At 35.7% G+C, this 15624-nt stretch overlaps 1 protein-coding gene across 4 annotated transcripts in view; it reads right to left on the reverse strand.

The window, feature by feature from the left end:
- The window catches only part of VPS13B (vacuolar protein sorting 13 homolog B), an 811037-nt gene that overhangs the window by 712323 nt on the left and 83090 nt on the right, over window positions 1-15624 (reverse strand). For all 4 annotated transcript variants that reach the window (XM_045996973.1, XM_045996994.1, XM_045997018.1 and 1 more), the window contains exons 7-8: window positions 11911-12085; window positions 4792-5060 (exon numbers count right to left, since the gene is read on the reverse strand). In XM_045996973.1, the coding sequence (XP_045852929.1) occupies window positions 4792-5060; window positions 11911-12085 (444 nt within the window). The remainder of the gene's footprint in view (window positions 1-4791; window positions 5061-11910; window positions 12086-15624) is intronic.

Below are 15624 nucleotides of genomic sequence, written 5' to 3' on the forward strand. Positions count from 1 at the left end.
AAAGATTTGAGAGAGAGAGAGACAGCACAAGTGGGAGGGGCCAAGGGAGAGGGAGAGAGAATCTCAAGCAGACTCCAACACTGAGTGTGGAACCCAACACAGGGCTCCACCCCAAGACCCTGAGATCATGACCTGAACCAAAACCAAAAGTGAGATGCTCAACCAACTTCAACATCCAGACACCCCAGTTTTTCTATTATATATATATTTTTTCAACATTTTATTTATTTATTTGACAGAGATCACAAGGAGGCAGAGAGGCAGGCAGAGAGAGAGGAAGGGAAGCAGGCTCCCTGCTGAGCAGAAAGCCCAATGCAGGCCTCGATCCCAGGACCCTGGGATCATAACCTGAGCTTAAGGCAGAGGTTTTAACCCACTGAGCCACCTAGGCTCCCCTCTATTATATATTGTAAAGATTTGTTTTATTTTTAATTTTACAGACTGATAATTCTTTTCGCAAAAGCTAGATCCATGAATTTCAATTATGAAATTTATAATAAGAAATAATTTGTTCCATAGAAAAATTTAAAAATGTAAAATAGCACAGCTAATGAATTTTTCATCATTTTTGCTCCAACTTTATTACCAAAAAAATCTTTTAAGTCAATCAAGCTCAACTTTTGCTAAAACTCATTTTCTACATCTTTCAGGGTTTGTCATATTAGGAAATACTTGATGATTTTAATTAGAAAAGTCTTTAAAGGGGTGCCTGGGTGGCTCAGTGGATTAAGCCGCTGCCTTCGGCTCAGGTCATGATCTCGGGGTCCTGGGATCGAGCCCCGCATCGGGCTCTCTGCTCCGCAGGGAGCCTGCTTCCTCTCTGCCTACTTGTGATCTCTCTCTGTCAAATAAATAAATAAAATCTTTAAAAAAAAAAAAAAAGTCTTTAAAGACTATTTACTTAATTTAAAATATTTTTAATCTACTGTCTGGTGTAGTTATAAATTGTATACCTTTACCACTGATTTAAAAAGTTTATTTCAAGAAGTTAAACAATCCAAGCCAAATTAAAAACACCATGAGAGCAAAAAACCTGATTTTTTCTTTCCTGTGCTACATGCTACATTTCCAGTACCTGGAATAATACGTAGAACACTGCTTCACAAGCTGGACTCAGGAGTTTATCTCCTTCAGAAAAATGGCTCTATAATAATCCAACAAAGACAAATAAAATGGAAGAAATAAAATCCTAAAGAGGATCCCCAAATTTTGGAAGACAGCAAGCAGATGAGGAGATAGGCAGAAGGATGGAGGATTTATTTGTTGAATACATACTGGCAATTTCCTAGAGTTGGAGATACAAATGGTCTTTTTAAAAATGACCACCGACTGAGTTTGGTGTACTACCAAAAAAGAATACCAACAATTTTCTGAAAAGGCTATCATTATTCTTTCATCCACTAAGGGACATTTGGGTTGTTGTTGCTCTGGTTCGTTTTTTTTTTTTTTTTAAAGGGTTTTTGTTTGTGTAAGTAAGCTCTACACCCAATGTGGAGCTCAAGAGTCAAGAGTCCCATGCTCTACCAAATGAGCCAGCCAGGTGCCCCAAGCTGTTTCAATTCTTTGGCCATCGTAAATATGAACATTTTTGTTCATATTTATTTCATATTTTGTTCATATCACATATGTTCATTTTATGAACATTCGTGTACATTTATTTGAGCAAAGTTTAATTGTTTTGAGTATGCACCTACAAGTAGAATTGCTGGGTCATATGATTTTAAGTTTAATGCTTTGAGGAACCACCAAACTGTTTTTCACAGTGACTGCACCATTTTAAATTTCCACCGGGTTCCCATTTGCTTTTAATCAACTCCACCTAAGATCCCACGACTGTCAAATCCCTGTTCCCGTCAAGATCACCAAGAATTCCCACAATGCCAAATCCAATAATCCATTCTCACAAATGACCTACTCTGTCAACTTTAAAACATTTATGGCACTCAGCTTCCAGATAGACACTCTTGGTTTTCTGCCTAACTTATTTTCAGTTTCCCATGCTATTTCTGCCTTTTCTTTCCAAATAATTAACATCACAGTGCCCCAAAACTTGACCCCAGAACCTCTCCTTTTTAGACATATCTATGCTGGTTCTGATCTTAATAAAATCCTCACTCTCCCTTATATACCCAGACCAAACTTCTAATCTGAACTCTAGATTCATTAATCAAACCCAATAGCTGTATTTCAATACACAGTGGGCGTCTTAAACTTGTCCAAAACCAAACTCCTGATTTTATCTCTCTCACAGTCCTCCTCATGTCAAAAAATCCATCCTCAATTCTTCTAGTTGCTCAGGAACCATCCTTGGATCATCTTCATCTATGTCTCACAATAAAATCTATCATGAAGTTCTGTCCTCTTGACCTTCAAAATACATCCAAAATCCAGCCACATTTCACCACCTCCCCTTGCTATCATCTTAGTCTGGCAATCATTATCTCCTGCTTGCAAAATCCTCTCTACTCTGATCTTATTTCTGCTTTTGCTCCCTACAATCTATTCGTAACACAGTAACCAGAGTGATGCAGTTTAAAACATAACTCAGATCATCCTGTAACTACTATGCTAAAAATTGTCCAAGAACTTCTTATCTCACCCAGGATTAATGACAAAGTCCCTAACCTAAAATGAACTACACAGTTTTACAATTTATGGATCTCTCCCCACTTCCATCTCCTCTCTGATCTGATTTTATACTATTCTCGTTTTAGCCCACTCTGCTCTGGCCCCACTGGCTTCCTTAATATTCCTTGAACCTTTGGGGTCTTCACATTTGCTATTCTTAGAATTTCATTCCTATGTATATACACCGCTTTTTCTTTCATGAGTCTTTGCTTAAAGGTCCACCTTCCTATTAAGGCCTCCCCTGATCACCCAATTGTAAATTCTTTAATACCTTCTTATCCAATGGACACATTCACTATTCCTCTCCCCTCTTTATTTTTCTACTTAACCCTTATCATAAATGGGTATACTAAGCAGCTTACTTGCTTATAATGACAATTTATATTTTAAGAGGTATCTATCACATCTGTTCACTGGGTATCCTTAAAGACAAAACGGGGCCTGGCACATAGAAGACAGTAGTATTTATTGAATGAATTAGATACCATTCAAGAATATTACATGTGTGATAATATTATCAACAAAAAGCCAAGAAATAAATACTAGAAATTAAGTTTGGGCTATAACTGAGGGGGAAATAAGACAATATATGATCCAAGAACACACATGGGGTGCCAAAGTACTAATAATTTTATATTTCTTAAAATAAAAGGGTGCTCTTGGGGCGCCTGGGTGGCTCAGTGGGTTAAAGCCTCTGCCTTCGGCTCAGGTCATGATCTCAGGGTCCTGGGATCGAGCCCCACATCGGGCTCTCTGCTCCGTGGGGAGCCTGCTTCCTCCTCTCTCTCTCTGCCTGCCTCTCTGCCTAGTTGTGATTTCTCTCTGTCAAATAAATAAAAATAAATAAAAAAATAAAAGGGTGCTCCTAATTCAAAGGGATACATGCACTTCTATGCTTAATGCAGCATTATTTACAATAGTTAAATTATGGAAGCAGGTTCAAGAATATATGTGTGTGTGTGTGTGTGTGTGTGTGTGTTGCGTGACTAATGGAATGTTCAGCCATAAAAAAGAATGAAATCGTGCCATTTGCAATGACATGAACAGAACTAGAGGGTATAATGCTAAGCAAAATAAGCCAGTCAGAGATTTCACTTATGTAGATTTTAAGCAACATATGAGTAAACGAGCAAGCAAAGGGGGGGAAAAGAGAGAGACAAACCAAGATATAGATTCTTAACTATGTAGAACAAACTGATGGTTACCAGAGGAGAGGTGGTGAAAAGATGGGTGAGAAAGATGACAGGGATTATGAAGGGCACTTGTAATGAGCACTGAGTGATGTATGGAAGGGCTGAATCACTCTACTGTACACCTGAAACTAATATAACACCATATGTTAACTAACTGGAATTAAAAACTTAATATAAAAAATTAAAGTGTTCACTCTATGATTCTTTAACTGGAAAATATCTATTATATAGTCTCTTTTGACTATACACTTTACATGTATTTATTAATGGAGAAAGTAGTCTAAGTATGTGAAACACTACTGAAAACCCAAGTTAAATGAGGACCTAGAAAAGAAATAAGACTATCTCAAAGAGTAAAAGAGGTGAGGAAAGAGTGAAACTTTATGTGAACTGCGCTTTAAAGAAATTTTGTAATGAAAGAGCCAGAGATCAAACAGTAAGTAGAGGTAGGGGCGCCTGGGTGGCTCAGTGGGTTAAAGCCTCTGCCTTCTGCTCGGGTCATGATCCCAGGGTCCTGGGATCGAGCCCCGCATCAGGCTCTCTGCTCTGCAGGGAGCCTGCTTCCTCCTCTCTGCCTAGTTGTGATTTCTCTCTGTCAAATAAAAAAAAAAAAAAAAAAACAATAAGTAGAGGTATATATGAATTCAAGGGAGAGGTTTTATTGCAATTCTTTTTTAATGGAAATATAAAGGCATCTTTGTTTGCCAATTTGAAGATTCAGTGGGAAGAGAAACTTTCCATGAAACTGATAAAAATTAATAATAATAATAAAGTAGAAAAGGCTTAAGGAAGATAGAAAAAGATCAAAATTCAGAGCTAGATGAAGGAACACAATTTTATGAAATAAAGATTGCTAGACTATCTTACATCTACTAAGTGTAAAACAAACTTTAAACTATATCCTTTCCAGAAATCAAAATCTATGCATTAAAGTTGAAAGAAATATGACAGCAAAAAAGAGAAAACCTACTTTGAAAGTCACAGTTGCCTTTGTACAGTAAAATCCTATAGACACAATGGGATCCCTCAAAGTCTGTGCTTTTTGCTGATGCGTAGTTGATGTAGGATCATTCCCAAGGAAGTCTTCCTCACCATCATCGTAACTCACAATTGCAGGCACAAATGACCAGGCCCATGACACCCATCCCTGTGACTGTTCATCCTCTTGCGGTGAATACAGGTCTTGGCCTTTGTACTGAGCAGGATACTGCATATCTATTCTCGTTTCATCCTCGGCACCTATCAAAATAAAGTAATTTTAAATAAATCAAGAGGATTTAACTAAAAGGAAAATTAGGAATGTAAATTCTATAAAAATGTTTCTCCCACATCCTTCTTTCCACATGTAAATTATAAATAAGTTACACAATGGTTATTATTATTTGAAACCAATAATACAGCATTATATTCAAGTTGATTTTTTTTTTTTAAGATTTTTTTTTTAATTTACTTGACAGACAGAGAAAGACCACGTATGCAAGAGAATGCAGGCAGGGGGAGCAGCAGCAGGAGAGTGAGAAGCAGCCTCCCGGCTGAGCAGGGAACCAGACATGGAACTCAATCCGAGGGTCCTGGGATCATGACGTGAGCCAAAGGCAGCCGCTTAACTGACTGAGCCACCTAGGCGCCCCGCTACTTTCAAGTTTCTATATGTTGTACTATGTTAATCCCCTTTCATAGTCCACAATTAATGTTCTATAGGGCATAGTTTATAACATAGTTCTAAAGGTATTTGCTAAATACAAAGCATAAATTCATTCTTTAGTATTCCACTAATTAAAAACTTATTCTCCAAAATAAGGCTAAAAGTGCTGAAAAACTGACTTCTCAGAAACATATTCATGTCAGAAATATTCAAGAAAAGTTCTTTATTTCCTGATACACCCAATAAAGAAAATGTCAGGCATTCCTAGACAAAAAGCCCCCCCTCCAAAAACAACTATCCTTTTTTTTTTTTTTTTTTTTTTTTTAAAGATTTTATTTATTTATTTATTTGACAGAGAGAAATCACAAGTAGGCAGAGAGGCAGGCAGAGAGAGTGAGAAGGAAGCAGGCTCCCCGCCAAGCAGAGAGCCCGACGCGGGACTCGATCCCAGGATCCCGAGATCATGACCTGAGCCGAAGGCAGCAGCTTAAACCACTGAGCCACCCAGGCGCCCCCAAAAACAACTATCCTTAATGATGAAAGTAAATATTATAATAAAATTATTGTTATATGGGGGGGCCCTGGGTGGCTCAGTGGTTTAAAGCCTCTGCCTTCAGCTCAGGTCATGATCTCAGGGTCCTGGGATCGAGGCCCGCACTGGGCTCTCTGCTCGGCAGGGAGTCTGCCTCCTCCTCTCTCTCTGCCTGCCTCTCTGTCTACTTGTGATCTCTGTCTGTCAAATAAATAAATAAACTCTTTTAAAAAAAATAAATAAAATAAATAAAACATTTAAAAAATTATTGTTATATGAAGCTAAAATTGGTGATTCTTTCTTATTAGTAGGAACATATATTAGTAACTTTCCTATTCTACATATGAAAAAATTTAGCAAATTACTTTCATTTGGTTAGAAATTGGCAAAGGATTTAGATTCCAACCACTCCAATTCATTCTACCTTCTCCAACTCATTCTACCTTCTCCAACTCATTCTACCTTTGTAAAGACAAACTGCACCAAATTCCATTAACATTACCCTAACAATACAAACCAAAAAAAGCTCATCATGGAATTTAGAAAAACCATTACTTTTTTAGAGAATTCATGGTATAAGCAGTGTCCAGCAGATTCAAGCTATCTACTCTTCAGTAATAAATCTATAATACATACACTTCATTAAATATCATATTCATTCAGAACCAGATTTCTGGCTAGAAAAACTTTGTAACTTTTTAAATCCTTATAGCAGGAGACTCTTGGAATATCCTAGATGTATAGTTTATGAAACATGGGCATTCACCTTAGTTCATATGGGAAGGAAAAGACTTCCTAAGCAGTAACTAAAGAACCTAACATACAGTACTAAGAAACTAGGCATTTTTCTTCTAAATAAATTATAAAAATTATAAATCCAAAAAATATTTTGTATATTCTTTATATCTTGCTGTTTAGCCATAAACATTTTATCAGTTTCTGCTGGGGAATAAATAAAGCCTGTTATCAAATGCCCCGTAAGACCTTAAATTGGACATCATTAATGATCATCTTGGTTATAAAACAAGTCAGGTCACCTCTACCGAGGCAGCGGTGACCAAGTTGAGTCCACAGAGCTAGACTCTTGACCTCGGTTGTCTAAACCATTAAAACAGAGGAAGTATCCACTGCTTGATCTTGTGAAACAAAAGAAACATCATTAAAAATCGGCCACTATAATTTATACTTAGTTAAAAATTAGGAGGGATTTTGATAAAAGATGCTTCTGAAGTTTCAAATCTTTGCTCACAGCCTTGCAGAAAGAATGAATTAGAGTCCTGAAAAGAAAAAAGCATCTCCCTAATCTCTGGGTAGAATTTCCTAAAATATTCTTTTCCTTTGGAAGAGTGCATCTTTTCTGGGGTCCTCTAATAGAATTCAGGAAATTCATGAATTCTGATGGAAAAATACATACTAAGTATTTAAAATGTAGCACTTTCAATTATGAATGTAGGTAACAAATTGCAGTTGCATAGTTTAATTATAAATATAAGTAATAAATCACAGTTCCATCACCATTAACTACAAAACCTACAAAAATCAGTTCAAATATCAGTAATGAAGCTATCTCAAAATATCAAAATATGTGTTCATTCATCTCTGAACACGAAAGACCTGTTCAGAGAGAGCTTCTCATATCTCCAGAGCATCCCACTCCAGGTCTCAGCTAAGTATTACTCAGTTTCATGCAAGGAAACTATTGAGGCCACTAAAAGAACCACCAGAAAAAAAGGCAAGAAAACAAACCCTAAGACTTACACAAAATTGGAACTAGTTTGTGATCTCAGCAGAAAGTAAAAAACCTTTAATTCATAACTCATCAAGAAAGTACTCAAAAGGCTGACTGTCAGTAGTAAGACAAAACTGGCCTTAAGCTAATGGCGGCTCTGATCCCAACTAAGAAACACTGAAAGCAAGACAAGTGAATTAAATTATTTCTAAGTAACTTAACTTTTTGCTATATACAAATAAAATTCATATCCAACAAGATAAAATTCACAATGCCTGGCATCAAACTAAAAATTATCAGGCATGCGAAGAAGAAAATATATATAACACAGATCCAACAAGATAAAATTCACAATGCTTGGCATCAAATTAAAAATTATCAGGCACGCGAAGAAGAAAATATATATAACACAGATAAGGAAAAAAAGTCAATACAAAAAGATTTAGGAATGACACAGTTTAGCATTAGTAAACACAGACATTAAAAAGTTATATAAATAAAATGAGATATTTAAGAAAGCATAAACAAGAAATAAGATTTTATTTTTTTAACAACTAAACTTCTAGAAACTTCTAGAGATGAAAAATACAGTATCTGAGGTGAAATATAAACTAGCTATGATAAATAGCATATTAGATACAGAAAATTAGTAAACAAGAACAGAAAAAAAAACTCAACAACCAAAAAAAGGAACAAAAATGAACAAGAGCATCAGAGAGCTCTGGTGAACTTCAAGAAACCTAATATACATGTAATTTGTCTCCAAAGGAGAGAGTGCTGAAAAACAGTTCAAGAATTAATGCCTACGAATTTTCTAAATATATACGAAAACTATCAACCCACAGACCTAAAAACCTTAATGTATTCCAAACACAAGTAACATGAAGAAAGGATACCACTGCATATTCAAAATCAAGATTCTTAAAACCTTCTGTGAAGAGGTTCACAGGCTTGACCAGAGTGCCAAAGGAATCCATACACCCACAATAAAAGGATCCCTGCTTTAGACAAATGAGAAAAGTAATCTCAACTACTCTGCAAGCAAATAGAGTTGCTTTCTCCCTTTTTTTAACGTAGAGAAACCTAGTCACTTCTAAGAGGACAAATCAGTTATAAAGGAAAAATTTGAAATCTACATTCAATAAAAATTTAAAACTCTTCTCAAGATACCTATTAAAAAATGAATTAGTCGGGGTGCCTGGGTGGCTCAGTGGTTTAAGCCACTGCCTTCGGCTCAGGTCATGATCTCAGGGTCCTGGGATCGAGTCCCGCATCGGGCTCTCTGCTCAGCAGGGAGCCTGCTTCCCTCTCACTCTCTGCCTGCCTCTCTGCCTGCCTCTCTGCCTACTTGTGATCTCTCTCTGTGAAATAAATAAATAAAATCTTTAAAAAAAAAAAAATGAATTAGTCAAGTCACAAGTCAACAAAAAATATTCCCAAAACATGTATATGACATAGTATTTGAATTCAGAATATATTAAAAAATTATGAATCAGTAATGAAACCCAACAAAGGTTTAAAAGTAGTCCAACAGTTAAATACTCTTCACAAAGGTAAATACATTAACGGTCAATAACCACATGAAAAACTTCAAAATAACTGCTCATCAATGAAATGCAAATCAAAACCACAATGAGATACCACAACACATCCATCAGAATGGCAAAGAGTTTAAAAAAAAAAAAGACAACACCAAATGCTGGCAAAGATGTGGAACAACTAGAACTCTCCTACAATGTTGTGGAAATGTAAAACGGCACACCCAGCACAACCTCAACATACAATTCCACTGTTAGGTATCTACCCAACAGAAAGTGCAGCACAGATCTACAAGAGGCTTGTAGAAAAATGTCCATGACAGCTTTATTTATAATAGCCAAAACTGGAAACAACACAAATATCCATCAACAGGAAAATGGCAAAAATAAACTATGATATATTCATACACTGTATCTAGCAATAAAAGGGAAAGAACTACTGATAAATGCAACAACACAGATGAATTCCCAAAATATTATACCTTCAGGGCAGCAAAAATATTCTGGAGAAAACATAATGATGACCATATGTCATTATGCCTTTGCCAAAACCCATAGGACGTCAAATACCAAGAATGAATTTTAATGTTAACTACACACAGGTATACACATTTCTCAAAACTTAAATAGTATACTTAAATTTATGCATTTCACTTTGTAAATTACACCCTCAAAAAAAATAAAAGGAACCATTAAAAAATATAAAGTTAACAATAAGCTGCTGAAGTCTAGGGGTAAAATGTACTGATGTTTAACCTACTTTGAAAGCCATCAAAAGCACTGATTGAACTGATGGAGAAGTTGAATGAACAGCTATGTGATAAAACAAATTTAACAAAATATTAAGTATAGAATCTAGATGATGAGTATATGGGTGTCCACTGGATAATACACTTTCTACTTTTCTATATATTTGAAATTTGTCATAATAGCATGTTGGAAAAAAATTGAGCACCTTCTGGTGCTAGGTTTTGTTCCAGATGTTAGACATTATTCCTGTTTCAGGAGTTCATGGTCTTGGGGCGCCTGGGCAGCTCACTCAGTTAAGGTTTGTCTTCGGCTCAGGTCACGATCTCAGGATCCTGGGACCAGGCCCTGCATCAGGGTCCCTGCTAAGTGTGGGAGTCTGCTTCTCCCTCTCCCTGTGCAGTTCCCCCTCCTTGTGCTCTCTTGCTCTCTCCCTCTCTCTCTGTCAAATGAATAAATAATAACCTTTAAAAAAAAAAAAAAAAAGGAGTTCATTGTCTAACAGGAATTCACTGTCCAGTGTGAAATAAAGATATGTTTTCTATGTACATACACTTATTAATGTAATTCCCTAAGCTTTTAAGGTAGTAAAAGATTTTCATAAGCTGTAATTTAAATCTAAAATTTCACATTTAGAAGTGTATACGATTCAGTGTTTTTAATATAACCACAAAATTGTGCAACCATCATCACTATCCAATTTTAGAACACTTTCATCATTCTAAAAAGACCACCTTTACCCATCAGCAGTCACTCTCCATTTCCTTCTCTCCCCAGGCCCTGGTTACTAATCTACTTTCTACTTCTATGGAATTGGCTATTATGGACATTTCATATAAATGGAATCATACAGTGTGTTCGTTTCTGACTGGCTGCTTTCACTTAAGATATTTTTGAAGTTCATCATGATGTAGCATGTATCAGTTTTTCATTATTTTGTATGACTGAATAATATTCTAGGGTATGGATATATCACAATCGTTTATCCATTCATCAGGTGACAGACATTTGGGTTTTTTCACTTTTTGGTTATCATGAAAAATGTTGCCATTTAACATTAACATGTAAATTTTTATATGGACATATGTTATCAATTCTTTTGCATATGTACCTAAGAGTGGAATTGCTGGGTCATTTGGTAATTCTATGTTCAATTTTTTTAAGGAACTAGATTGTTTTCCAAAACAGGTCTACAATTTTACATTCCTACAACCAACATAAAGGTTCCAACTTCACTACAATCTTGCCAACACTTGTCATTATGTGTCTTTTGATTATAGTCATGCTAGTGGCCTTGAAGTGATGTCTCACTGTGGTTTTAAGGGAAGAGAACACATCTTTTTATCTGTGTTTTCCCACATTACCAGTGTTCAGTACATTCAGTAGACTTTACTAAAAGTATAATGAACTGAATAACTGAGGTTAACCCACTAGTATCATTCAATGAAATATATACTCCATCAATAATGTCTAATTAAATAGGTATCCTCCAATGAATACATAGTTAAGTGTAACTCTAGTTAAATATAATTACATATAATAATTAAGTATATCTAAGTCCCGTGTAACTCTGGGCAAGCCTTTGCAAAAAATTAACAATACCACAATTTATTAGGAAATGTTGATGATGCATTACCTTAATTTTCATATAACATACATTCTGAACACTTATACCTATTAGAAATATTAAAGTTACTTTAAGAATGTAAAAAGAAAATCACAGTAATATCCAGCATGAAAAGGAAAAAAAAATCAATCAGTGTCAAACAACCAAAATAAAATCATCCCATCATATTGAAACACTGAAAATTCAATCTAATGTTTTAGTTTTCAAAGTTTCACAATGGTGAAAAAGCATATAGACATCAGTTCAAAAATAAAGTTTTTGTTATATTTACCTGTAATGTTTCCTAACATATCTTTATTGTGACAGGTAGGATCTTCCGTTTCCCCATCTTTAAAATTGCCTATTTCGCCATAGTAAAGAGCAATCCCAAGTTGCATTATACGGATAAACATAGGTAGTTGTTGATCTGTGATAGAAAGTTTCAAACTCTCTACTAAGGTATGAATCTGTATTTGAAAAAAACAAACATCAACAAAAGCATGTTCAAAGGAAGTACCTTTTAACATAAATAGATAAATGTTAAAAGTCCTAAAATAGAGAACACCATAAGAGAAAAGTAATGTCCCAAACATTTCCAATACATAAGCCAAAATAATTTACTCTAATATTTTGAAATTATATTTGCTACAATGACCAATCAACTTTAGATAGAAACTTTACTAAGCCAAATTATGTAAGTACAAATAGAAATGATGATGTTAGTCACACTAGACTTCTAGATAATTTTCCAGAAATAAAGTTATGGAAACAAAATATCGACTCCATAGTATGAAGAATATCATAGCACTCCCCCCAAAATCGGAAAGATTTGTCACACCCAGAATAAAAGTTTCATAATGTCATTCTAATAAAAACTTAATCACCCTTTGCAGCTTTATTAACCAAGAAGACTACATACACATCCCAAAAGTGTAGTAAGTGAGAAAATTACTAACATTACAACTACAGAAGTATGAACTTAATAAAATTTTGCCAAATATTGAAAACCAAGTGACATATATGTTCAGAAAAGTTTTCCAAACAAGTTTTAAGAGATTTAAAAAGACATAAAATTTGTAACATGAAACAGTTATAATAAAGAAATAAGATTAATTACTAACAAACAGTATATATAGCAAAGTTACCCTTACAGAAAGAAAGATATTAATAAAATATAAAACAGTCTCAGTGTAATGTTCCCTGCTGTTATATAAACAAACCAATTAAGCCATAAAGTCAAGTGTCTTGGAAGGTTTATTCTGACTTCCAGGACTCTTGGAAGGTATTTGAGGGTTTATGAAACATGAAAAAGTAATAGTAATCATATTTTTAGGATTAAAGGTACAAACATTTGTATTTGAAGGGGAAGAAAACTGCAAAGGCTATATTTAATTATGAGTACAGGTTTCTTAAAACTGACTTAAAAATCATACACTGAACAGACCAAGAAAAGGTAAGAGAAAGTTTGGTACAAGGAGGAGAGAGTGTATGGTGCAGGCCTGCTGAGCTCTTCTTAATTTGGTATTTCTCTACCCATCTTTCTAAAATATTGTATGGCACCGGGCACCTGGGTGGCTCAGTGGGTTAAAGCCTCTGCCTTCAGCTCAGGTCGTGATCTCAGGGCCTTGGGATCGAGCCCCGCATCCGGCTCTCTACTCAGCAGGGAGCCTGCTTCCCATATGATACTTGACTCTCTCTGCTTGACTTATTTCGCTCAGCATAATCTCTTCCAGTCCCATCCATGTTGCTACAAAAGTTGGGTATTCATCCTTTCTGATGGAGGCATAATACTCCATCGTGTATATGGACCACATCTTCCTTATCCATTCGTCCATTGAAGGGCATCTTGGTTCTTTCCAGTTTGGCGACCGTGGCCATTGCTGCTATAAACATTGGGGTACAGATGGCTCTTCTTTTCTCTACATCTGTATCTTTGGGGTAAATACCCAGCAGTGCAATTGCAGGGTCATAGGGAAGCTCTATTTTTAATTTCTTGAGGAATCTCCACACTGTTCTCCAAAGTGGCTGCACCAACTTGCATTCCCACCAACAGTGTAAGAGGGTTCCCCTTCCTCCACAACCTCTCCAACACACACTGTTTCCTGTCTTGCTAATTTCGGCCATTCTAACTGGTGTAAGGTGATATTTCAATGTGGTTTTAATTTGAATCTCCCTGATGGCTAGTGATGATGAGCATTTTTTCATGTGTCTGATAGCCATTTGTATGTCTTCATTGGAGAAGTGTCTGTTCATATCTTCTGCCCATTTTTTGATATGATTATCTGTTTTGTGTGTGTTGGTTTGAGGAGTTCTTTATAGATCCTGGATATCAACCTTTTGTCTGTACTGTCATTTGCAAGTATCTTCTCCCATTCTGTGGGTTGCCTTTTTGTTTTGTTGACTGTTCCCTTTGCTGTGCAGAAGCTTTTGATCTTGATGAAGTCCCAAAAGTTCATTTTCGCTTTTGTTTCCTTTGCCTTTGGAGACATATCTGGAAAGAAGTTGCTGTGGCTGATATCAAAGAGGTTACTGCCTATGTTCTCCTCTAGGATTCTGATGGGATTCCTGTCTCACGTTGAGGTCTTTTATCCATTTCGAGTTTATCTTTGTGTACGGTGTAAGAGAATGGTTGAGTATCATTCTTCTACATATAGCTGTCCAGTTTTCCCAGCACCATTTATTGAAGAGACTGTCTTTTTTTCCATTGTATATTTTTTTCTGTTTTGCAGCAACATGGACGGGACTGGAAGAGATTATGCTGAGCAAAATAAGTCAAGCAGAGAGAGTCAAGTATCATATGGTTTCACTTATTTGTGGAGCATAACAAAGAACATGGAGGACATGGGGAGATGGAGAGGAGAAGGGAGTTGAGGGAAAATGGAAGGGGAGATGAACCATGAGAAACCATGGGACTCTGAAAAACAACCTGAGGGTTTTAAAGGGGCGGGAGGTGGGAGGTTGGGGAACCAGGTGGTGGGTAATAGAGGGCACGTATTGCATGGAGCACTGAGTGTGGTGCAAAAACAATGAATACTGTTATGCTGAAAAGAAAGAAAGAAAGAAAGAAAGAAGCCTGCTTCCCCCTCTCTCTCTGCCTGCCTCTCTGCCTGCTTGTGATCTCTGTCAAATAAATAAATAAAATCTTTAAAAAGAAAAAAAAGAAAATTTTCAAACATAGGGGAAATGTTACATAAGTTATATAGGTCCTAGGTTTTGTGTCATAAAATCTGTATCTCCGATGACACAAAACCTAGGACATATTTGTCCCAACAGACAGAAAATTATAAAAAGCCAACTCAAAATATAGATAAATTTAAAAACCACTTACATATATGTGAGAGGTTTAAATAAATAACTACAGTATCTGGAATATTCTGAGAAATCCCCTCTCTTCTAGGTGATCAATGAGGTTACCCATGTGCTTTTAATATATACTTCCTAGGACTGGGAGTTAGAAGAATGACAGATCTAACTCAAAATGGCAAATCTTACACTACAATATTATTAATAAAAAACTCAATTTTATTTCAGCTGAACGTAATGGAACCCCATATTTGGCGATTACCAGGGTTAAAAAACCCATGTCAACAAACTTACTTAATATTAAGATGCTTTTTAAGATGATATATCACGCTTAATCAATTTTGAGAATACAAACTTATATGACAACACTCAGTTTCCCTCAAATTCATTTATTTTTACTTTCCTCTAATTTACCCACATTCTAGAATGTGTAATTACATTTGTACTAAAGATCAATAAGTTTATTTTATACTGTAAGGCATCCAGTATCTGCTTTCAAAATGCATCTTGAATTTACCCTTAACGTTCCCCAATGTTCCTAGCAGGTTCAAGGCAAAAGAAAGTAAGCCCATTATCCTGAGACAGAGGCAACAATACCATTGAATTAATATTTCCCTATGCTTATCTTTGGCAAAGTAGCTAATTCAAAAATAGAAGGAAAAAGTAACAGAATTTCAATAAATTGATGTGCATTGTATACAAT

The sequence above is a fragment of the Meles meles genome, chromosome 1, assembly GCF_922984935.1.
Source record: "Meles meles chromosome 1, mMelMel3.1 paternal haplotype, whole genome shotgun sequence".
In the NCBI taxonomy this organism is placed as follows: Eukaryota; Metazoa; Chordata; class Mammalia; order Carnivora; family Mustelidae; genus Meles; species Meles meles.